Raw genomic sequence first — 25,636 nt, 5'->3', positions numbered from 1 at the left:
TGGTTCACAGAGGTTTCCTTGTCTCACCGAATGGAGATTTTAAAGGCCCAGTCCCACCAAGAGGAGTCTTCTGTTACCACTAAATGGTTCCATTGGGAGGCCTTCCTCTCCTCCCCACTATATCAGACTGTTTTGAGATAGTAGGGCGCCTCACGGTACGACCTGTGTGCCCACTACCTTTGTAGTTTCGTGTCTCAGTTTTAGTGGACTCCCGTGGTCAGAGCCTCAGTAACTTCCCCCTCTACTCGAGGACATGTCTCTCCTCCTTTTTCTCTGTGCTTCTCCCTTCCATTCTTCACTTTTGCTAATCTTTTTCTTATGATATATGTACATGCTCTGAAGTATTTGTACTCATGATGCTTCTTCACGTGTCTTGTTAATGAGTGTTATTCGGTTCGGTTTGAAAATCAATAAAAATGTATTAAAAAGCTGCCAATCAGTGGTGTGGGCGGGGTTATACAGAGCTCAGCATTTAGAACTGGTAGATCTGCAGCAGTTAAAACAATTTTTAATCAAAATTCCAGCACCCAGTATAGTAAGTGACACGTCGCTGGAAAAAGGGTCTCTGTCTCTACGTCATGCTGCTCTCAGATTACGTAGAAAAAACGCAGTCCACTTCCAGAGCAGGTAGGCACTCCCTATGTTGCGGTGCTCATAATCGCAGGTTGAGCTCCACAAATTTACTCAGATGACGTAGAGAAAAAACAGTGACAGATTACATTCAAGAAATAATAGTCTGATTGTAATAGCCATATGCAGAAGTGTAACTTTTTGACCTTTATGTTTGATTTTTTTTTTTTAAGTACTTCTTAATAAGTCTACTCTGTGATAAAAAATAGCAGTATCCGGTCTTTAACCAAGGAGTTACATGGAAATCCAGTATGTAGCGATTATGGGATTTTAATAATGAACCGTTCTATTGCCTTTTTCTACTTATTATCATCATCATCATCATTAATAATAATAATAATAATAATAATAATAATATTTATTATTATAGTGCCATTTATTCTATGGCGCTTTTATGTGAAAAGAGGGGGACATACATAGACAAGTACAATAATCATGAACAATACAAGACTGGTATAGAAAGGACCCTGCCTGCGAGGTCTCATAATTAATGATGAGCAAGTTTCTAAATACTCGGATTCGCAATACTCGTAATGATTCCGGTGTAATACTCACGTATGAATTCCAAATAGTGTGTGTAATGCAAGTCAATGGGGAATACTCGCAATGTAACAAGTAATCCGAATGCCGTACTATTTGCTACTCGCACGAATAGTACGGCATTCGGGTTACTCGTTACATTGCGAGTTTTCCTCATTGACTTGTATTGCACATGCTATTTGGAATGCATACGTGAGTATTTTAGACAGTACTCGTTACTAGTATCACGAATCCGAGTATTTCGAAACTCGCTCATCATTACTCACAATCTATATGAGATATTATGGGATATTATGGCAACTTCAGCTGCAATTGCAAATGTTTCATTATTAAACTACATAAAAAGTGCACCCAACCCCAAATAAATAAATATAAAAAAGTAGACCCTCCTTACAGCCCTACATAGTAGGAAAAAAATAAAAAATCAGAAAAAGCGAAAATATTTTTGTATTTTACATTGTAGGGTTATTATACATGGAGTTGTGATTTAGAGACATTTTATTTTCAGCTTATTTAGTCTTAACATCTGTAATAGAAAAAAAAAATATGTATAAACCCCCCCCCCAGATCTAAACACATATACACACAAATACATACAGGAGGAAGCAAAATGAAACTGCGCCATGAAGTTATAACAGTTCATACGAAGTCTGACCGAACTGTGTTTTGTCATTATGGCCCTAAGACCCTCAGGTAATATATTGAGAGGGTAAGCTTAACATTTGGAAACACGGGCCACATACAGTTTACACATACAGGATTACGTGGCTCTTTGGATTTACAGTAAAGACCTATTTAGTTGTAAAAGATGGCTCAGGGCCATAGTGGACGGGGACAAATGATCCCTCCGTTATAGTAAGATTCCCGTAATGTTATGTAAAAGGTTCCTGTTGTGAGATTATTCTGAAATCAGACAAATACTCACTTTGCCGGCATAACTTTGCAGGAATTTAATCTTTTCATACAGCTTTATGTTGTCAGCTCGCAGGTTATCCAGCTCACTTTGAAGCGCCCTCATTGTATGATGCATCATCCGATTTTCCTATTTAGTACAGACAAAACAAAACCGTCAAGAAAGGACACAGACGAGATCATTCCTGTAATTTGCACGTACCATTTGTAATATCTGAGCTGAATGTTAATGCTGAATGCGTAATATCAGATGTGGCACAAGTATCCTTATATTAAAAAAAGTTATTTGTTGGAGAAACTTATTTGGGGCTGAATTTTATTGCACAGCTAAACAATTGTTAGAAAGTAATGAAAGAACATATTTTCTTAGTAAGAATCTAGGGAGAGGCAATTATTCTCATTAAAGGGATTGTTCCAACTTGGCAAGTTATCACCTATGCACATAGACAATTAGCAGGTAAACTCCTTTCTAATTGGGGATTTCAGAGGGCCATGCTTGGGATTCAGTGGGGTCACATAGATCAGCCTCCAGCAATCAACCAGGTATCACTTATAGGTATAGGTGATAATAATTTAGGAAAGCTCCTTTAACTAGATCAACCTACAGGTTTGGAGTCTTTAAAACACTGATACCATGGAAACATAAGCAAAATAGCTCTTCTTGAAAAGGGAGAAATATGTCCTTTAAGTGCCACCTATATAGTCACAGTTGAGAGTTAAAGAGAATCTGTAAGCAGGTTCTTGCTACGTAAGCTGAAGCCAGAGTGCTGCAAGGGTTAACACAGAAAGTTCAGGGATGCCTGTCTTGTCACAGTCCAATCTTTTGTTTATACAGCAAGACCCTTATCATTGCTAGAACTATAAAGTCTTGTGCATTGCTGTTAGGCACTTCACCTCCTCTGATTGACACTTCACTATACAGAGCCTGGTGTGGGTGGGGCCAGCTCTCTCAGCTCTGCTACATGACTAAATCTAAAAATTCCGTTTGTGTCAAAACAGCTGCAACCACTGCTCTATGTGATACATCGTTGGATTGAGGATCTCTTTGCCTACATCATGCTGCTTTCAGTTGAGGTAGTAAAAACCTGCAGACAGATTCCCCTTAAAGAGTTCATAACACTCTGCAATACTCTTTGTATAATCATTCAGATAAAGCATATTTCTGATTTAAACAGAATTGCTGATAAAATACAGGATAAGCAACAGTTTTGAAGAATTAAACAGCTGTATATTAGTTAAGGCTCGTTTCCCACAGGCCATTACAATCTGCATCAAGACAGTCATAGGCGGATTATAACCAGCTAATCCGGGCTATGGCCCACTGCTTAACGCTTCTCAGGGACCCATGGCCAGATTGCCCTCCTCATAATGATCTCCGGGCAGGGAGTTTTCCTGGAGCTCTGCTACTTCAATACAGAACGACAGTGCAGCCACAGGGGAGCTCCCATCTCCTCTTCTCTGATGTGCCGCTGTGATGACATCATCGAGCCAGCATGTACAAGCTGGCCACAAGAAGAAGATGAGTCTCAAGGATTGGTGGAATGGGAGCGAGACGAGCATATGTTTTTTTTTATATGTGTATGAGATGTGTGCCTGTATATAGGTAGGCTATGTGAGGGCTCATCCTCCATATAGGGAGCTACAGTATATGGGGGCGCAAACTATATGTAGATGGAATATGTGGGGGCTCATACTGTATATAGGAGGCTATGTAGGGACTCAAACAGTATATAGAGTGGCTATGTAGGGGCTCATACTGTATATGAGAGAGGCTATGCGAGGTCTCATACTATATATAGGAGGCTATGTGGGGGGCACATACTGTACATAGGGGACTATGTGAGATCTCATACCGTATCAGCGTCATACTTAAAATGGTTGCTCATAAACAAAGTTAATTTAAATCAATAGATCTTGGAATAATAATAATTTGCACAATTGGATGTTTAAAAAAATAAATAAATAAAAATGTTCTTGTGTGGAAATAGTTTTATATATGTTTCCCTACTATGTACTGTGTAATGGCTGTGTCTGACCGTACAGTGACATGATCTGATCATAGGCAGGGAAATGTTTTACCTCACAAAAAAATCAGCTGCAATCCTGTGCTGTAATGCCTGTATACTCTCTTTTCTGTCCTCCCAAGCCCAGGAGCTGTGGTATGATCAGGCCATACCCCTGTACGGTCAGACACGACCATTACACAGTACATAGCAGGGACATATATATTATATATATATATATATATATATATATATATATATATATATATATATATATATATATACATACATATAAAAAAAAAAGAATATCTTAGCACAGGAACCTTTTTTTCAAAATCACATCCGAATGTGTGAACTTAATACTCCAAGATCTGTTGATTAAAAAATTAAAAATGAGCTTTAAAATTAACTTTGTCCATTGGAAAACTCCTTTAAATATCTGGGCAATCGGGTCAGGTGTGGGGGGAGACTGCCTCTCTCAGCTCTGGGTAGGAGATGAAGTCGTGTATTTTATGACGTACCTATATGGACCCCATATACCGGTTTACCAGGATGTAAACCTATTTAAAGACCTGATATGAAAGAAAGGAATCACAAGAATTAAATTACAGAAGCTACAATTACCTAAGGAACAGGGCAGATGATATTGCTGTGATAGCTGGATACAACAGACAATTTCCTGACAATAATGGAAGTCCATAGATTTTAAGTGGATAAGTGGTAACTTAACCCTGAAATATGGTGGATTTCTAAGTATTTGTTAGGTATATCAGAGTGCTAAAAATATATGACCACGTGCAACAATGTATGTAAGAATTCAACCAACTGGAAGGATTAAAAGACCGGGAAAGACGGGCTGGAGTATGAGCACCAACTCTACTCCAAGGGCCACTCTTGTTCCTTCGAACAACTGATGGAAGAATTTAGCCTTCATCAGTCTGCAATTGCCTGCCGCTGTTACACCTACCTAAGCACAGGAGAGTGTGATTGACCACACTATCTCCATGACTGAAGTGCTAGAGAATCCACTCTCTGTGAAGGAGGCAACAGACTTGATCTCTATGGCATATAAGATGCTACTGATGGAGATTTGGGGGAAACCATAAATATAGTTACAGAAAAATGGGAGGCAGACTTTGGTCCCATCTCGACTGAATCATAAAGTGAAATATTAATGTCTCCAAGTCTGGTTTCCATACATATACCACAGAGGAGGTCAAAGCTCTTTACTATTCATAGGTTGTATAGACTCTATGGGTAATGCCTAAAATAGGAGTAAGAGATGAAGCTATATTTCCTCGCTATAAAAATGAAGAAGTGGTATTGAAGCAGATGTTCTGATAATGTCACCAGCTGGGAGAATTATGCAGTGTGGAGAATGATATAAGGACCCCAAAGTTGGCTTGTTGGAATATGTGGGGGCTCTAGTCAGCACAGCTGGCAGGGCCTGGATTATTACTTTATGTGAAGATGGTTATTGCCAAGTATTGGATGTCATATGTTCCACAAGCATTGCAGAAGTGACTCAGCGACTTAACACTACAATACTGTTAGATACGAATCTATCCACAAAGAGAGGGGCGTGTGTGGACTGGTTGAATAGTCTAGGAGTGGTGTCCGATGCCCTACTCAGAAGGGTTGTCCATATTATTAGGATGAATCGGTCGACCATGACACAATAAGACAGAGCTACTATGATCAAAAGGAGGACTTGGGGTTGAAAGGCATGAGGTGGTACGTTATGGTTCTGTATAAGCCTCCTTTGTTACAACTATGTTATCTTTGTAGGATATGATATTACTGCTGCATGCGGTGATTGTATGTCATATATATAGGTAAAACAAAAGTTGATTGGGCTGGGCCCAACAGGTTTTAATTAGATCACTGTCCAACCTAACCAATCAATGGAAGCCAAATATAGGATAGCCAAGAGAGGCAGATCCCTTGTGTATAGTCTATAATTAAATGAGAGCCCAACAGCCAGCAACAAGGTGTACCCCTTTGTTGGGACCCTAACCCTATCTGCTTCTCCGTGGCTGAAAGCCTTAAGGGCAGGTGGGATCCAGTTTTAAATAAAAATGACTTGGGCTGATGGGAGGAAAGCTCAGTAAGAAAGGAGTGTACTAAAAATATAAAACAATTGATTAGCACCTCCAAGAATAAGACAAGGGTGAGCAGGTGCAACCTGAGACAACTAGTCAATATAACCAAAAAATACATTTCATCTGAAATGTTATAATATATAAACATTGAACACATGAAATCGGAACTGCATTATTGTCATAGAAGCTATATTTAACAAATGAGGTGCTTAGTACATAAATTGGCCAATTCATGAGAACCCAACAGCCAGCAACTAGGTGTACCCCTTTTTGGGACCCTAACCTTATATACCTCTCCTGGGCTAAAAGCCTACAATTAAAGCCAGTCAGGATACAGCTCTAATTAAAAATGCCCTAGGCTGATGGGAGTAGCACTCAGTCAGAAGGAAAGTTTGTTGGTTATATTGACTAGTTGTCTCAGCTTCCATCTGTTCACAGTTGTGTTAATCTTGGAGGTGCTGGCTTCTCCCATCAGCCTAGGGTGTTTTTAATTAGAGCTGGTTCCTGCCTGCCCTTAAAATTGTAGGTTTTGAGCCTGTAGAGGCATATAAGGTTATGGTACATACAAAGGGGAACGCCTTGTCACTGGTTATTGGACTCTCATGAATTGGCCAATTTGTTTGCCAAGTACCTCATTTTTTAATATGGTTTCTATAGCAGTAATGCAATTCTAATTTCATATCTTCAATGTTTACATATTATAGCATTTCAGAGTGCAGCTCTATTTTTTGAGATTATATAACTAGTTGTCTTTGTTTGCACCTGTTCATCATTGTCTTATTCTTGGAAGTGCTGGTCAGTTTTTTTGAAAATCACCTTGTCTAATTTGGCAAGATTATTTTTTTAAATTATGTTGGAAAATCAGTATTTGATCAATAACAAAAGTTCATCTCAATATTTTGCTATATATCCTTTGTTGGCAACGACAGAGGTCAATCGTTTTCTGTAAGCCTTCACAAGGTTGGCACACACTGTTGGTGGTATGTTGGCCCATTCCTCCGTGCAGATCTCCTCTAGAGCAATGATGTTTTGGGCCTGTCGCTGGGCAACAAGGACTTTCAACTCCTCCCGAAGGTTTTCTATGGGATTGAGATCTAGAGACTGGCTAGGCCACTCCAGGACCTTCATATACTTCTAACAAAGCCACTCCTCCATTGTCCTGACGGCGTGTTTGGGATTATTATCATGCGGAAAGTCCAATCCACGTTTCATCTTTAATGCCCTTGCCGATGGAAGGAGGTTTGCACTCAAAATCTCACGATACGTGGCCCCATTCATTCGTTCGTGTACACGGATGAGTCGTTCTGGTTCCTTTGCAGAGGAACAGCCCCAAAGCATGATGTTGCCACCTCCATGCTTCACAGTAGATATGGTGTTCTTTGGATGCAACTCAGCATTGTCTCCTCCAAACACAACGAGCTGTGTTTCTACCAAACAGTTCTGCTTTGGTTTCATCAGACCATATGACATTCTCCCAATACTCTTCTGAATAATCCAAATGCTCTCTAGCAAACTTTAGACGGGCCTGGACATGTACTGGTTTAAGCAGGGGAACATGTCTGGCACTGCAGGATCTGAGGCCCTGGTGGCATAGTGTGTTACTGATGGTAGCCTTTGTTACGGTGGTCCCAGCTCTATGCAGGTCATTCACTATGTCCCCTCATGTGGTTCTGGGATTTTTGCTCACCATTCTTGTGATTATTTTGATCCCACGGGGTGAGATCTTGCGTGGAGCCCCAGATCGAGGGAGATTATCAGTGGTCTTGTATGTCTTCCATTTTCTTATTATTGCTCCCACAGTTGATTTCATCACACCAAGCTGCTTGCCTATTGCAGATTCAGTCTTCCCAGCCTAGTGCAGGGCTACAATTTTGTTTCTGGTGTCCTTCGACGGGTCTTTGGTCTTCACCATAGTGGAGTTTGGAGTGTGACTGTTTGAGATTGTGGACAGGTGTCTTTTATACTGATCACAAGTTCAAACAGGTGCCATTACTACAGGTAATGAGTGGACAATAGAGGAGCCTCTTAAAGAAAAGTTACAGGTCTGTGAGAGCCAGAAATCTTGCAGGTTTTTGGGTAACTAAATACTTATTTTCCACCATAATTTAAAAAAAAAAAAAAATCTTGCTAAATCAGACAAGTTGATTTTCTGGATTTTTCTCATTTTGTTTCTCATAGTTGTGGTCTACCTATGATGTCAATTACAGGCCTCTCTGATCTTTTTAAGTGAGAGAACTTGCACAATTGGTGGCTGACTAAATACTTTTTTTTCCCCACTGTATTTAAATGACAGCCCTATGCAAGGGCATTAGTTAAGGGGAACCAACCACCGGGATTTTGTTATATAAAGTAAAGGCTGAGCCATACTGGGACTAGGATTGCTGTGTCCAGGCATACCTTTTGTCGAAAGAGCAGATGCTTGGTTGCTGAAATATCTGTAATCAAAGTTACAGAAATACACTGCACTTTGATTGGCTCGTGCATCGGGCGAGGCCTCTGTGTATATTCCTTCTCCTATGTCTTGTATTGCATGCCCGCTTTTCTTCATTTGAATATTGCACCACAACACCATTGCTGCTGTTGAGAACACGGGAGGAGGACTTTACAGCGAGAACCCGACCCACAAAGGCCCGCACCAATGCACACGTCAATCAAAGGTGCAGTGCATTTTACAGATATTTAAGCAACTAAGTATCGGATCTTTCAACAAAAGGTATGCCTGGATTCAGCATCCTAGTGCCAGTATAGCACTGCCTTTAGTTCATATTGCAAAATCATGGTGGGTGGATCCCTTTAACTATTCCAATTCATAACTGCAGACATGCACAGGAAAATTATTAAAAAAACACCCAAACTCCTACATGGCGTGGGCCAGTGAGATTCTGGATTGTTAGGACGATTTCATTTCTTAAAGAAGTTGTCCAGTTACCAAAACTGATTTTTTTTTCTGATAAATCTTGCTAATATGTGCCCCTCAACACATCTATTATGTTTTTTCAGCAAAATTACCTTTTATTGTGCACTAGCAGTACACGGTCATTGCTGGCTCCAGCTCTGATGGGGTTAATCTCTCCTCTGACTTCCTGTGTTCAGTTCCTACAAGTCCCAGAATTCTTTGTGGCTCTAGGGCGGTGTCTAGCTTATCTAACACACCCATTGTGTCTAATACACCCACTCTGCTCTCCACCCAAACCCTCCTCCCTGCCTCTTCCCAGTGGATGTGCACTGAGAGAAATCACAGAGACAGCAGCAGCTCTGCACAGCCAGGGGAAGAAAGTGTGTGTGCGCGTATATACAGTGTGTGTGTATGTGTGCGCGTATATACAGTGTGTGTGTATGTGTCCGCTTTACCTTGGCTGGTGATCCAATTTTGGGGCACCCAGTGTTTTTTGTTTTAAATTATTTATTTAATTTAAAATAACAGCGTGGGGTGCCCTCTGTTTTGGATTACCAGCCAAGGTGAAGCTGCCAGCTGTGGTTTACAGGCTGCAGCCGTTTGCTTTACCCTAGCTGGCTACAAAAGATAGGGGGACCGCATGTCATTTTTTTTTATTATTTATTTATTTTTTGGCTAAATACAAGGCTAAGCACCATAGTGCCACATGAAAGTCACAAAAGGGTGCCAGCTTAGAATATGCAGGGGGTAAGACATTATATCTGTATTTCTTATCTATCTATCTATCCATTCATTCATTCATTCATTCATTCATTCATTCATTCATCCCTCTGTCTCTATATCTATCTATTCATCTCTATATCTACTCATCTATTTATCTTTCTTGCTGCTTCCGTTTTTTGCGGTCCGCAAAAAAAACGGAAGGCACGCAGATGTCACACGAATGCCACACGGATGCATCCGTGAAAAAAAGGACCGTTTTTTGTGGCCCGCTAAAACTGAACAGTCATGTGAATGTAGCCTTAACAGCAGTCGCTGCCTGCTGCCGGTCACATGTGACCGTGTGCGGGCTGTGTGTACAGGAGTTCAGCTGAGATCAGATCAGCTGACTCAAGTGTCGGCCGATCAGGCTGGGGCCACACGGGGATTACTGCGATCCCCTCGCATTACACTCGGCTCACGCTCAGTACAGCAGAGCCGAGTGTCATGCGAGTGTCCCTGCGACTGAGGTCCGACTGTGCGAGCAGACCTCAGCTGCGGGGGGCGGTCCGGCACTCGAGGGGTGGGCCAGCACTGAGGAGGGGTGGGAGGGATTTCTCTCCCTCTTTCCTCCGTAGTCCACCGATGTACCGCAAGTGCAGTGGGATTTTTCTCTCACCACATACACTTGAAAGGCTAAAAGAGAGAGTCTTGCATTACAGTGGCAGCATGTTGCAATTGTTTTCTCGGTCCAATTAGGGCGGAGAAAATAATCGCTCATGTGCACTGACACACAGGCTAATATTGTTCCGAGTCGAATGCGATGTTTGATCGCACTCCACTCGCACTGTTTTTCTCACCGTGTGGCTTAGACCTTACTTGTTCTATGTCCCCCTGCATCCATCGCAGCATGTGCAGGCTGGAGTTCAGCTGAGTTCAGATCAGCTGACTCCAGTGCTGGAGTGAACTCCGCTGACCTCACAGCCCGTACACTCTGCAATGGATGCAGGGGGACACAGAACAAGTAATCGGCCGACACTGGAGTCATCTGATTACTTGGGATGAATTGAGCAGTAAAATGCTCTGGTGCTCGATGGGCGAAGCCCATGTCGATTTTTTTTTTTTAAAAAAATTCATTAAAAATAAAAAATAAAAAAAAAAATCACATTGTTTGTGGGCTCCCGCTGCATTTTCTATTGTTAAGGGTAACCCAAGCAGCTACTGGCTGCTAACTACCGCTGCTTGGTGTTACTTTCACTGGCAATAGAAATCCAGGGAAGCATTTTTTTTTTTTATAAAGGTTTTTGCCTGAAAACTTTTTTAAAAAAATGACGTGGGCTTCGCCATATTTTTGTATGCTAGCCAGGTACAGCAGGCAGCTACGGGCTGCCCCCAACCGCCTATTTGTACCCGGCTGGAAACCAAAAATATAGAGAAGCCCTTTTTTTTTTTTTTTTTATTTCATGAATTTCATGAAATAATTAAAAAAAAATAAAATGACATGGGCTTCGCCGAATTTTTGAGTCCAGCCAGGTACAACTAGGCAGCTGGGGATTGGAATCCGCAGTGAAGGGTGCCCAAACTTTCTGGGCCCCCCGCTGCGAATTGCAGTCCACAGCCGCCCCAGAAAATGGCGCTTTCATAGAAGCGCCATCTTCTGGCGCTGTATCCAACTCTTCCAGTGGCCCTGGTAGCAGGTGGCACGCTGGGTAATAAGGGGTTAATACCAGCTATGTTTTACCAGCTGGTATAAAGCCCCAGAGTCTTAATGTCAGGCCAAGTTTGACCTGGCCATTAAGAATCTCCAATAAAGGGTTTAAAAAAAAAAAAAAAAAAAAGACCACACAGAGAAAAATACTTTATTAGAAATAAATACACAGACACAGTAGGGACTCCATGTTTATTACTCCCTCTCACCCCTCCACGATGGAGAGATTTCTGTACTGACCATGCCAGGAGAGAGCGAGGGAAAAGAGAGAAAGAGCGAGGGGGGGAGGAAAAGAAAGCGAGGGGGGAGGAAAAGAGAGCGAGGGGGGGAAGGAAAAGAGAGCGCGGGGGGGAGGAAAAGAGAGCACGGGGGGAGGAAAAGAGAGCGCAGGGGGGAGGAAAAGAGAGCGCGGGGGGAGGAAAAGAGAGCGCGGGGGGAGGAAAAGAGAGCGCGGGGGGAGGAAAAGAGCGCGGGGGGAGGAAAAGAGCGCGGGGGGAGGAAAAGAGAGCGCGGGGGGAGGAAAAGAGAGCGCGGGGGGGAGGAAAAGAGAGCGCGGGGGGAGGAAAAGAGAGCGAGGGGCGGAGGAAAAGAGAGCGAGGGGGAGGGAAAGAGAGCGCGGGGGGGAGGAAAAGAGTGCGGGGGGAGGAAAAGAGCGCGGTGGGGAGGAAAAGAGAGTGAGGGGGGGGAAGAGAGCGAGGGGGGGGAAGAGAGCGAGGGGGGGAAGAGCGAGGGAAAAGAGAGGGGAGAGGAGAGGGGGAAGAGGGGAGGGGGAGAAGAGTGGGGGGAGAGAAGAGAGTGGGGAAAGAACGGGGGGGGCAGAGGTGCTCTGTCACCAACTGTCTCCACTCTGTGACTTGTGGTGCAGATGACAGAGTGCAGACAGTTGGTCCCATGCAGCAGGACAGATGGCAGAGCACAGCGGTGACATGCCTGTCAGTGTCTTGCTGCGTCCTGCAGTGCTGCTGGGAGGAGCAGATGATCACACTGCCCGACACCGGCCGCTCTCCTGACATCGCAGCAGAGCGGGCGGGTGGAGAGTGTGATCAGATACTTACGTGCAGGGGGGGATTCAGCTGAAGAACCCCCCCCTGTACTGCACACTGGCGCCTCGTCCCTCACCATCTGCAGGACGCCGACTCCACACTGACGTCCTCCGGCTCCTCCCCTCGATGCTGGGCTGTGATGTGCGGTAGTTACCGCCCACAGCCCTGTCACTCAATCTGAGTGGTGCCAGCCTCCTCTGACGTACCCGTCTTGTGTGAGAGCCCGGAAATGCCGGGACGTCAGAGGATGCTGGCGGCCACAGCTCCAGGGGGTCATGTGACAGGCACTGAGCGTGCAGGATAGCGCCACTCAGTGCCAGAACTGGAAACAGAAGACAATGGAGAAAACGCCTAGAAAGGTAAGTAGAACTCCTACAGAAAATAAAAAAAAATGGGTGAACCACCCCTTTAATGTTCATTCAAATAAAGAAGTTAACAGACTTCTAGGAGGCATCTTGTGTTCCCACAAACATAATTAGAACATTGTGCAATTCACATAAATGGATGTAGGAGGCAACTTACAGCTTCCAGTTCTTGATTTCTAGCTCTGAAACGCTCCCGTTGACTTGATATGATTGACAGTAGAGAATCCATCTGTCCTTCAGGGATTGGATTAGTAGTGGAATAACCTGCTATTAAAAAGAAGTATAAATGAGATGTGATCTCAGAATAATAATGATGCAATGTTTCTGGATCGTTTTCTTTTCCGCTGACTATAAAGAAACAAGCCCAGACCACTGTCCTGCCAGAGTCAGGGCGCAAAATGAGCCATGTGTGATTGGCTGATCGTAGGCCCTCCGCTTAGAACGGTGTGCTGGATGCAGCCTCTGTTTTATAATGTGATCGCTTGGATTTATCTGGCCTAAAGTATGACGTCACAGAAGATAACAGGATTCCTGTTAGATACAGGATTTTAATGAAGATATTGGTGGAAAATGATCATGACCAAGGTTTTCTACACCACTACTGTGGCATAAACTTTGGCAGCTTTGTCGCAGTGCACTTGGCCACATCCCCCCTAAGCTGCACAACTCGTTCTATAAAAATTAGTGAGTTTTCAAGACAGTTTCTGATATTAATGTTCTTCTATGTCCTAACATAAATAATGTTTCATTTAAGGAGGGTACATGTTGCAAAATGGAGTCACTTGTGAGGCGTTTCTGCTGTTGTGGCACCTCAGGGGCTCTGCCAATCTCTGGGACCCACAAACCATTCTAGCTAATTCCCAAATCCAAAGTAGTTCCCGGTTACACAGACGGTACTGGCACACTCAGGAAAAACTATACAACAAACAGAGTGGTCCATTTTGATTTTTATTAACCTTTATACAAATTAAAAATTTGGGGCTAAAACAATATTTTAGTGAAAAAAAATTAATTATTCTTTCTTTACCACACCAATGACTAAAATGTAACTTCTATTGGTTTCTCATAAAATATTAAATGTCACAATGGACACACATATACCATAAAGCCCCTAGGGAGGTGATGGTTAATACATTAACTATCATAACCATAATCCTTTAATAAATGCCACACAAAACTTGGCCAAAACCTACCTAGAACGCTACTAGTTAAAAAAAACACAACAAACAGAACATAACACACAGTAAACAAAATTGTGTTATTTCCGTCTCAGGGAATAGACAGTGGTCTTCCCTCACCCAGAAAATAAGGGAAAGAGAAAAAAAACACAATATACTCAAATGAAAATACTCTTTAGCAGTGACAGTGGTCAACTATAAAAGATTTTGAGTAAAAGTGGAACGGTCTCATCAGGTCCATATGAGCAAGGTGCATGGATAATCCCACCAGGACAAGGTCCACCGGTTACCACAGATGGAGCTGACCCCTATTGCATCCTGATGATTTTACACCCTTTACTAGCACCCATAGACTCCTGTCCTGACAAGGACGGTCCACAGCTAAGTTCTTCTGAACAAACCCCTACAATGACCCTGCATCTACCAGATGCGTTTCGTCTGGAGGGACTCTTCAGGGGACATACTATCATCCAGAGAATAAGGTCCACTGTCCAAGCTAACCACAGTCATACTACTAGTAAAATGTAAAATGCTCTCCATTCTAAATTAAAGAAATGTTTTAAATGTGAATGTCGCCCTAGGATGACAATTCAGGGCCTGCGTATAAGCGAACACAGCACTTTGGTGACTGCTCACTATTGAACGTCTTACCATAAAAAACTGCGGTAGCCTCTTTGATGGGGTCGGGAATCTTTTCCATGCTGGGGACTGCAGCTCCCTGTTAATTATCAAAATATATTACATGAAGATCTTCATATATACACAAATAGTTCTCAGATAATATTCTGATATAGCGTCTGCCGATATTTTGAAAAAAGGATAAGAATAGAGGGCGATAATGGCTCCAAGGGATTAGGGATTGCCATACAGTAGTAACATATTCAAATAAAGACCAACTATTGCTACGTACAATATTATGTAGAGTGCATGCTTTGTGGTCTTCATGCTAATACTCTCGCACCTCTCCAGTTTGTCGTTAACTCTGCTGCTGATCTAATCCACGTCTCTCCTCGCTACTCTTCCACCTCTCTGCCCTACAAATCTCTTCATTATCTCCCAATTCCCCAACATACCTAGTTCAAATTACTAACACTGACGTACAAAGCCGTCTCTAATCTGTCAACTGTATACCGTATATCTCCAAACTAATCTCTAGACCTCTTCCCATATGTTATCTCCGATCCCCCCAATACCTCTTTTGCTCTTACACACTTGCACTTTCCTCAAGAAATCGCCTCTGAGACTGCTTCTGAGTATCCCCCATCCTCTAAAATTTTGTGCCCCAACACTTCAAATTATCCACAGCATTCAGAACTTTCAGGTGGAACTTGAGAACCCATCTCTCCTACAAAGCTTACAGCCTGCAATGGCCCTGCTGCCTCCTCACCACCACCGGAGCTCCCCCAACCCTACTGTGTCCTCCCCATTGTCCTGTGGACTCCGTAAGGTCAGGGCGCTCCCCTTTTACCAGTCTGTCATTGTTAGTTTGTTCTTTGTAAATTATATTTGTATTTTGTATGTAACCCCTTTTCAGGTACAGCACCATGTTAACATTGGTGCTCTAAAAATAAATAATAATATCATGGATTATATACATGACAGAACATAAGGTGATAATGCTGGTGTCCTATTACAAATATCAGATCTTGTAATATTGGTCACCTCATTGAAGATCTAAGAAAATGTATGGGATACCTCGGCATCTGGTCGCTGGACAGATGACAATGACTGGATGGTGCTCAGGTCTTGCTCCAGTTTGGATATCAAGTCTTTCTGCTCAGCCACTGTTGAAATGGCTTCAGTGAACTGGGGCTGCAACTCCGCACAGCGAGCTGGAAAATATTACACATAATACATTGGAGCCATGAGATCCAGCAACATACTGGTACGGTATATCACTAAGTGTGTGAACTACTCAATCATGGATCAGCTTACCCATGTAAATAACGATTGCTGCCTGATGTCAATATATTATCATCATACACATTGAGCATACCATGAAGAAGGAGTCCCCCTCATCACTGACAGTTTCTTGAAAATCAAGATCAAACTTAAATATTTAAAGCGATGTTCTTCCTGGATCAGACTAGTGGTGGTCCAGCAGCTCCTGCTTTTGTTTTATCAATATAAAGAATCTGATTTTTGGACAAGTCCCGCTAACACCTCTCTTCCAAACCTCAACCTGGTGGGATATAGAATCAATGCACAGAAACGCTGCACCTTGAGCTGCCAATCAAACTGCCTATGACTGAATGGCAGCAGCTCCAAGGAGGAATAAAGTTAGTTTTCTCCCAGTAGCCGCACTTACAGTAAGACAAAAGTATTGAGAAATAATAAAAACACCTTACCCTTTGAGGATCTTTAAATTAGGTAAATACACTCTAAATAACAAACAACACATGACAAATTACAGTGTCATTATTTATTTTTGCCAAAAAGTATGGAAAAATGCAGCACTGTGTGAAAACTCCTTCCATCCCATGAACCAATAGCTTGTAGAACCACCAGCAGCAATAAGGTTATATATGTTTATGAGTAGCTCTATTTAGGTCTCAACACAACATTTCAGTTGGGTTGACATCTGGACTTTGGGTAATTGTAACACCTTGTTTCTACTTTTTTTTCAACCATTCTGATGTAGATTTGCTGATGTGCTTGGGATCGCTTACCTATTGCATTATCCAGTTTAGATGGCCTCATATTTGATTCAAAAAAACTTTGGTATATGGAGGAATTGATGGCTGACTCAATGCCTGCAAGGTGCCCAGGTCCTGTGGGTTCACCGCAAAACAACTCATCACCCCTACACTACCAAGCTTGACAGATGGTATGAGGTGTTTGGCAAAATTAAAACACTCCATATCAGCACAAACATGGCACAGGGAATAACGGCAAAACATCTCCACTTTGGTCTCCTCAGTCCTAAAGGACATTTCCCTAGAAATTCATAGATTTCTGCTATACAGACCATTGCATCTGTATAGCACAAGTGATCAGACAATCATAGCTTCCCTTAGAGGACTATTACAAAACGTGAAAGAAATCCCCCCCCCACAAAAGTTCAAGTCACCCCATTTAAAACAAAACAAAAAAAACTTAAAAAATAAATACACACTTGGCATCATCGCATTCAGAAATTTCCAGTCTATCGAAATGTAATTTTTTATTTTTTACAAATTTCCTAATTTTTTGTCACCGCTGAAACAATAATTAAAAAAATTATACGTTTTTGGTATTTGCATTCTTGTATTGACCTAGGGAGTCATATTGCCAGGTCAGTTTTACCATTTATTAAACAAGGTAAAAAAAAAATAAAATAGAAAACTAAATTGTGGAATTGCCCTTTTTGCAATTTCCCTGCACTTGGATTTTTTTTTTCCTGTTTTCCAGTACACTCACTATGTGGCAAAATGAATGGAGTCATTCAAAAGTACAACTCATCCAGCAAAAAATAAGCCCACAAAAGGCTATATTGATAGAAAATTTAAAAAAAAAAAAGTTTGGCTTTTGGAAGGAGAGGAAAAAAACAAAACTAAAAAATAGAAAATCACCAGGGGATGAAGGGGTTGATTCCCATGGATACATTAAGGCGGGACTTAATTTCGGACACAGTGCTTCTGCATGTTGGCCTAGTTTTTTGCTAAATAATGACAAAATGTAAATTTTTAATGTGTTGCTGTTTCATCCGAGGTCATATGTAACAAATTTTAAGACCTAGTGTCCATGCATGGACTCTGAAAACAGGCTCTCAGGGATGTTCATGTTACTGTTCAGGTTCGGCCAGCAGTACAAAAATAAAAAAAATAAGGTAAAAGAAAGCAAAATGGGGATTACAGCAGGAGAATTATACTTAGCGAGTCTCCCCTGTGGCTGTCACACTGCTTCCAGTTCCGCTCATTAGCTCTCGTGCATATTCCCTGCTTCACCCACCCACCCTTTGCAACAGAGTCTGTGATTGGTTGTGAAGTGTAATAAGAAATAAATTGGAAAAAATGGACCAAGGTCCCTCGTATTTTGATACCCAGCGCAGATAAAGCAGACAACTACAAGCTGCAGCCCCCAGATGTGTGCGTTATCTTAGCTGTGTATCACAATACAAGGGACCTCATGTGACTTTTTCAAAATGATTTAAAGAAATAATTTAAAAAAAACGAGTGTGGTCATCTCTTCCCCCTCAGCTAAAATACAGCCGACTGCTAGGCGGTAGTATTCTCAGTCTGTGAAAGCCCATGGTCATTGGGCCCCCCAGCCTAAAAAATCCCCCTAGCCCTTACAAGCACCATTTTATGGCACACTTGTTTAGGGCCCCATGGACTTATATGGGGTTTGGCATCCAGGCTCATATTTAGGTTCAAGTCAGACCTCGAACAGGACTTTACATCCGGCCAGACCCTCCGAACCCAAATATCTGCAGGTTCGCCCATGTCTAGTCTTGATCTATCGAACCATAACACTCAAAAAGGGTGTACTTAGTTTTTTGCATTACTCTTTAGCGGGCTTTACACGCAACGACATCGCTAACGAGATGTCGTTGGGGTCACGGAATTTGTGACGCACATCCGGCCTCGTTAGCGATGTCATTGCGTGTGAAACGCACGAACGACCGTTAACGATCAAAATTACTCACCTAATCGTTGATCATTGACTGGTCGTTTTAATCCAGATTATCATTGCTGTTGCAGGACGCAGGTTGTTCGTCGTTCCTGCGGCAGCACACATCACTATGTGTGACACCGCAGGAACGAGGAACATCACCATCCCTGTGGCCGCCCGCAATGAGGAAGGAAGGAGGTGGGCGGGATGTTACGGCCGCTCATCTCTGCCCCTCCACTTCTATTGGGCGCCCGCTTAGTGACGTCGAACGAACCGCGCCCCCCCCTAGAAAGGAGGCGGTTCGCCGGCCAGAGTGACGTCGCTAGGCAGGTAAGTACGTGTGACGGGTACTAGCAATGTTGTGCGCCATGGGCAGCGAATTGCCCGTGATGCACAACCGATGGGGGCGGGTGCTTTCACAAGCGATGTCGCTGTGTGTAAAGCCCGCTTTTAACTTTAAGGAACGTTGTATAAGGACATTTTTGCAAAAAAGGCATTCGGAAGTAGTGGTCTGATTTCATCATATAGAACTATTATTATTACCTAAAAAGATACAATATCTATAAAATAACTATACAAACATAAGGTCTCATTTACTCATTTACACGTCAGTATTTTTGATCAGTATTTTATCAGCATTTGCCAAAACCAGGAGTGTCTTTAAAATACAGAACACGGCTCAATCTTTCAATAATATTTTTTCTGTGTAAGTTCCACTTCTGGCTTTGGCATAAAACACGGATGTGAAATACTGATGTGTGAATGAGGCCTAATAGCATATGTAACCTCTAAGTATGTATTTGGATTGTCTTGTTTCCCTTCAGCCATTCTGCCTCGTCAAGTGAGTCACAGATTGGAGAGTAATGAAAAAGTTTTGGATTTTTACTTTGTTTGCTCAGAACTTTAATTAAACTTGAAGTGTAAATATTTGGAATCATAGAAGTTTTGAAAACGAATATCAAGTCTTATATAAGTGATATAGTGGGTGAGTATTTTACTATCCATATTGTCTCTCCAGTAAAGGAGACAAACTCTAGCACAGCGCCACCTATTGGAAGTAGCGATCCTAAAAGTCTTGTCTCCTTTACTGGAATAAATATTTCTTAGAGGGGCGTGGCAGCTATAAGTCCCCTTACCTGGCAGCCAGACTGGCTTGCAAAGTCTCCTTAAGGAGAATAGTGTTCCCCCGTGGTCCCCACATAGCTTTCTCATGAGCCAGATCAGACACCCCCATACTTTGCACTGACGAGGGGCAAGCACCCCGAAACACCGTGTCTGCAAATTGGGATTCTGATCTGGCTTATATATCCTGAGTCATATTGCAAAGGATTGTTAAAAATCCACTTGTGACTTTTAGGATCGCTACTTCCAATAGGTGGCGCTGTGCTAGAGTGTGTCTCCTTTACTGGAGACACAATTTGAATATTTCTTAGAGGGGCGTGGCAGCTATAAGTCCCCTTACTTGGCAGCCAGACTGGCTTGCAAAGTCTCCTTAAGGCTGGAAACACATCTATGCGAGTAAAATCGGTCCGACTGGGCTGAAAAATACTCGGCTGATTTTAGTTCACGTTAGGTGCGAGTGGAACGCAAGTGCGATGCTTTTTGCTCGCGTGTGTGTCGCGTTTGCGATGCTAGTTTCATGCAACATCTTAATTATATAAAAGCTATTACACATGTGTCATTTAATTTACCTTTGGGAATGTGATGTCACATTCATCTGTTGAATATTTAATGAGCGAAGTTACTGCCACACTCGCAAATGTGAACGCTGGTGCGCGTGTGTGATCCTACTTTTAATCCCCTTCCATAGGAAATCAATGGGACAAACGGTGCGAGAAACTCGCAAAAAAGCAGCATGCTGCGATTTTTTTCTCAGTCCGATTTGGACTGAGAAAAAAATCGCAGATGAGAGCTGAATCATTCACTAACATGTGTCCGATTCCAATGCGAGATTTTCTCGCATTGCTCTACTGCGAGAAACTCGCAAGTGAGAAGCAGTCCTAAGGAGAATAGTGTTCCCCCATGGTATCCATATTGTGAATTTTAAAAAAAAAATACATTTTCCTTCAATCCATTGGAAAACAATGGCTAACTGAAAGTAATCAGTGAAAGTGGCAAATGACAAACTTAGCTTTGCTACATTGGGGCATACACCCCAGAGTACTACAGGAATTGAGTTCTGTGATAGATAGACCATTATTTTTAATCTTCTCAGATTCCTTAACCCCTTCACCCCCGGCCACTAAAACACCCTAATGACCGGGCCATTTTTTGCAATTCTGACCAGTGTCACTTTGACAGGTTATAACTCTGGAACGCTTCAACGGATCCTGGCGATTCTGAGATTGTTTTTTCGTGACATATTGTACTTCATGTCAGTGGTAAATTTAGGCCGATATTTTTTGCGTTTATTTGTGAAAATTTAGGAAATTTGGCGAAAATTTTGAAAATTTCGCAATTTTCAAACTTTGAAAATTTATGCCCATAAATCTGAGAAATATGTCACACAAAATAGTTACTAAATAACATTTCCCACTTGTCTACTTTACATCAGCGCAATTTTCGAAACAAATTTTTTTTTCGTTAGGAAGTTAGAAGGGGTCAAAGTTCATCAGCAATTTCTCATTTTTCCAACAAAATTTAGAAAATAATTTTTTTTAGGGACCACATCACATTTGAGGTGACTTTGAGAGACCGAGGTGACAGAAAATACCCAAAAGTGACCCCATTCTAAAAACTGCACCCCTCACTCTGCTCAAAACCACATCCAAAAAGTTTATTAACCCTTTAGGTGCTTCACAGGAACCAAAGCAATGTGGAAGGAAAAAATGAAAATTTTACTTTTTAACACAAAAATGTTACTTTAGCCATAAAATTTTCATTTTCACAAGGGAGAAAAGAGAAAGTGCACCCTACAATTTATTGTGCATTTTCTCCTGAGTACGCCGATACCCCATATGTGGTAAAAATCAATTGTTTGGGTGCACAGCGGAGCTCGGAAGGGAAGGAGCGCCATTTGAATTTTTGAACGCAAAATTAGCTGCACTCATTAGCGGACGCCATGTCGGGTTTGAAGACCCCCTGAGGTGCCTAAACAATGGAGCTCCCCCACAAGTGACCCCATTTTGGAAACTAGAGCCCTCAAATATTTTTTCTAGATGTTTGATGAGCACTTTGAACACCTGGGGGCTTCACAGAAGTTTATAACGTTGAGCCGTGAAAAGAAAAAAATTTTTTTTTACCACAAAACTGTTGCTTCAACTAGGTAGCTTTTTTTTTCACAAGGGTATTGGGAAAAAATGCAACATAAAATATATTGTCCATTTTCTCCTGAGTACGCAGATACCTCATATGTGGTGGAAATCAAATGTTTGGACACACGGCAGTGCTCGGAATGCAAGGAGCGCCATTTGAATTTTTGAACGCAAAATTAGCTGCACTAATTAGCGGACGCCATGTCGGGTTTGAAGACCCCCTGAGGTGCCTAAACAATGGAGCTCCCCCACAAGTGACCCCATTTTGGAAACTAGAGCCCTCAAATATTTTTTCTAGATGTTTGATGAGCACTTTGAACACCTGGGGGCTTCACAGAAGTTTATAACGTTGAGCCGTGAAAAGAAAAAAATTTTTTTTTACCACAAAACTGTTGCTTCAACTAGGTAGCTTTTTTTTTCACAAGGGTATTGGGAAAAAATGCAACATAAAATATATTGTCCATTTTCTCCTGAGTACGCAGATACCTCATATGTGGTGGAAATCAAATGTTTGGACACACGGCAGTGCTCGGAATGCAAGGAGCGCCATTTGAATTTTTGAACGCAAAATTAGCTGCACTAATTAGTGGACGCCATGTCGGGTTTGAAGACCCCCTGAGGTGCCTAAACAATGGAGCTCCCCCACAAGTGACCCCATTTTGGAAACTAGAGCCCTCAAATATTTTTTCTAGATGTTTGATGAGCACTTTGAACACCTGGGGGCTTCACAGAAGTTTATAACGTTGAGCCGTGAAAAGAAAAAATTTTTTTTTTACCACAAAACTGTTGCTTCAACTAGGTAGCTTTTTTTTTCACAAGGGTATTGGGAAAAAATGCAACATAAAATATATTGTCCATTTTCTCCTGAGTACGCAGATACCTCATATGTGGTGGAAATCAAATGTTTGGACACACGGCAGTGCTCGGAAGGCAAGGAGCGCCATTTAAATGCAAAATTAGCTGCACTCATTAGCGGACGCCATGTCAGGTTTGAAGACCCCCTGAGGTGCCTAAACAATGGAGCTCCCCCACAAGTGACCCCATTTTGGAAACTAGAGCCCTCAAATAATTTTTCTAGATGTTTGATGAGCACTTTGAACACCTGGGGGCTTCACAGAAGTTTATAGCGTTGAGCCGTGAAAAGAAAAAAAAATTTTTTTACCACAAAACGGTTGCTTCAATTAGGTAGCTTTTTTTTTCACAAGGGTAACAGGAAAAAATGCACCATAAAATGTATTGTGCATTTTCTCCTGAGTACGCAGATACATCATATGTGGTGGAAAGTAATTGTTTGGGCGCATGGCGGGGCTCAGAAGAGAAGGAGCGCCATTTGACAGCAAAATTGGTTGGAATCATTAGCGGACGCCATGTCACGTTTGGAGACCCCCTATGGTGCCTAAACAGTGGAGCTCCCCCACAAGTGACCCCATTTTGGAAACTAGAGCCCTCAAATAATTTTTCTAGATGTTTGGTGAGCACTTTGAACACCTGGGGGCTTCACAGAAGTTTATAGCGTTGAGCCGTGAAAAGAAAAAAATTTTTTTTACCACAAAACGGTTGCTTCAACTAGGTAGCTTTTTTTTTCACAAGGCTATCAGGAAAAAATGCACCATAAAACGTATTGTGCATTTTCTCCTGAGTACGCAGATACCTCATATGTGGTGGAAAGTAATTGTTTGGGCGCATGGCGGGGCTCAGAAGAGAAGGAGCGCCATTTGACTTTTCAAACGCACAGACGCAGTGCACTGATCGGTCGCTGCAGGACGCACGGTCGGATGCGATAAAAAAAGCGTCGGGGATACATAAAAAAAAAAGTCACGCCAAAAATTGACCATGGATGCAGATATGTTATGTGCATCCCTGATCAGCGCTCGGCGGGACGCACAGACGGATGCCATACAAAAATTGTCGCGAATACGGAAAAAAGTCACGCCAAAAATTGAGCAGGGATGCCGATCCGTTATCTGCATCCCTGATCAGCGCTCGGCGGGACGCACGGACGGATGCGATACAAAAAGCGTCGGGAATACGGAAAAAAGTCACGCCAAAAATTGAGCAGGGATGCCGATCCGTTATCTGCATCCCTGATCAGCGCTCGGCGGGACGCACGGTCGGACGCGATACAAAAAGCGTCGGGAATACGGAAAAAAGTCACGCCAAAAATTGAGCAGGGATGCCGATCCGTTATCTGCATCCCTGATCAGCGCTCGGCGGGACGCACGGACGGATGCCATACAAAAATTGTCGCGAATACGGAAAAAAGTCACGCCAAAAATTGAGCAGGGATGCCGATCCGTTATCTGCATCCCTGATCAGCGCTCGGCGGGACGCACGGACGGATGCGATACAAAAAGCGTCGGGAATACGGAAAAAAGTCACGCCAAAAATTGAGCAGGGATGCCGATCCGTTATCTGCATCCCTGATCAGCGCTCGGCGGGACGCACGGACGGATGCCATACAAAAATTGTCGCGAATACGGAAAAAAGTCACGCCAAAAATTGAGCAGGGATGCCGATCCGTTATCTGCATCCCTGATCAGCGCTCGGCGGGACGCACGGACGGACGCGATACAAAAAGCGTCGCGAATACGGAAAAAAGTCATGCCAAAAACTGACCACGGATGCAGATCCGTTATCTGCATCCCTGATCAGCGCTTGGCGGGACGCACGGACAGATGAAGTGTAAAAATGGACAAGATACAATAAAAAAAAAAAAAAAAAGTTATACTCACAGTACCAAGAGGATCACTGACCAGAAGAGTTGCAGAGGAACAAGAAGGCAGTGAGATAGACAGCTTTACACCAGCAGCAGGCAGGACGTTGGACAGATCAGCAGAAGGACCCAGATGGAGGCAGATGTGATCGGGCCAGTGAAGACCTCGGACGACCCGTGAAGGCAGGTAAGAGGACGTCGGGGGGGGCAGGGGGGGGGGATGGGGAGAGGGGGGGGCAGATGGGGGGGGGTTAGAGGGAGAGCAGAGGGGGCGGAGAAGCAAAGGCAGAAGGAAGGAACCTTGGAAGCAGATGACAGAGGAGGCAGGCAGATCGCGTGGGGAGCAGATCGGGATGCCGGGGGGCAGATCGGGGCGTAGGGGGGCAGATCTGGGGGGGCACGGGCAGGGGCCTTCACGGGAGCGCGCAGGGGCCTTCACGGGAGCGCGCAGGGGCCATCGCCGGAGCACAATACTTACCTTTGGAGCTGGCGCGGTGACAGCAGAGGCGGCGTCTGCGGCGGCAGCAGCGGTGGCGTGGTACCAAAAGTACCAGCCACTCCACGCTGCAGCCATGTTGGGGGAGGGTCCCCAGAGCAGTACAGGCCTGGGGAGGGCGGCCACCGGCAGATCAGACCGCCCCACTGCACACTGATTGGAGCGATTGCGCGTCATAGCACGATCGCTCCAATCAGTGCTGCAGGGGCTGGGGGCGGCATGTTTGAGGTCCACCTATGATATGCTGCAGCAGCTGCGGCATCTCATAGCTGGATCTCACAGGATCGCACTAATTCGGGCATTATTTTTGCCGAAATTAGTGCGATCGATGTGGTTGGCGGTTCAGATTTGAACAGCCAATCACATCGATCGTCGATAGGGGGTGGCGATGCCACCCCCCCTGGGGTCAAGCAAAGGTCCCCTGCTGTAAGAAACAGCAGGGGACATCATTTGAAAGCCGTTGCTATGGCCACGGCAATCAAATGAAGTTTAGGCAGTAAAATT

General features: G+C 43.2%; 1 protein-coding gene across 1 annotated transcript in view; it reads right to left on the bottom strand.

Annotated features, from left to right (window-relative positions):
- The window catches only part of CUX1 (cut like homeobox 1), a 544,050-nt gene that overhangs the window by 30,190 nt on the left and 488,224 nt on the right, over positions 1 to 25,636 (bottom strand). Inside the window, exons 15-18 of the mRNA XM_075335307.1 lie at positions 15,772 to 15,908; positions 14,728 to 14,794; positions 13,056 to 13,162; positions 2,096 to 2,212 (exon numbers count right to left, since the gene is read on the bottom strand). Of these exons, the coding sequence (XP_075191422.1) occupies positions 2,096 to 2,212; positions 13,056 to 13,162; positions 14,728 to 14,794; positions 15,772 to 15,908 (428 nt within the window). The remainder of the gene's footprint in view (positions 1 to 2,095; positions 2,213 to 13,055; positions 13,163 to 14,727; positions 14,795 to 15,771; positions 15,909 to 25,636) is intronic.

The sequence above is a fragment of the Anomaloglossus baeobatrachus genome, chromosome 2, assembly GCF_048569485.1.
Source record: "Anomaloglossus baeobatrachus isolate aAnoBae1 chromosome 2, aAnoBae1.hap1, whole genome shotgun sequence".
In the NCBI taxonomy this organism is placed as follows: Eukaryota; Metazoa; Chordata; class Amphibia; order Anura; family Aromobatidae; genus Anomaloglossus; species Anomaloglossus baeobatrachus.
Note: the sequence above shows the minus strand (reverse complement) of the source record. Positions and strands in the feature narration are given on the sequence as shown.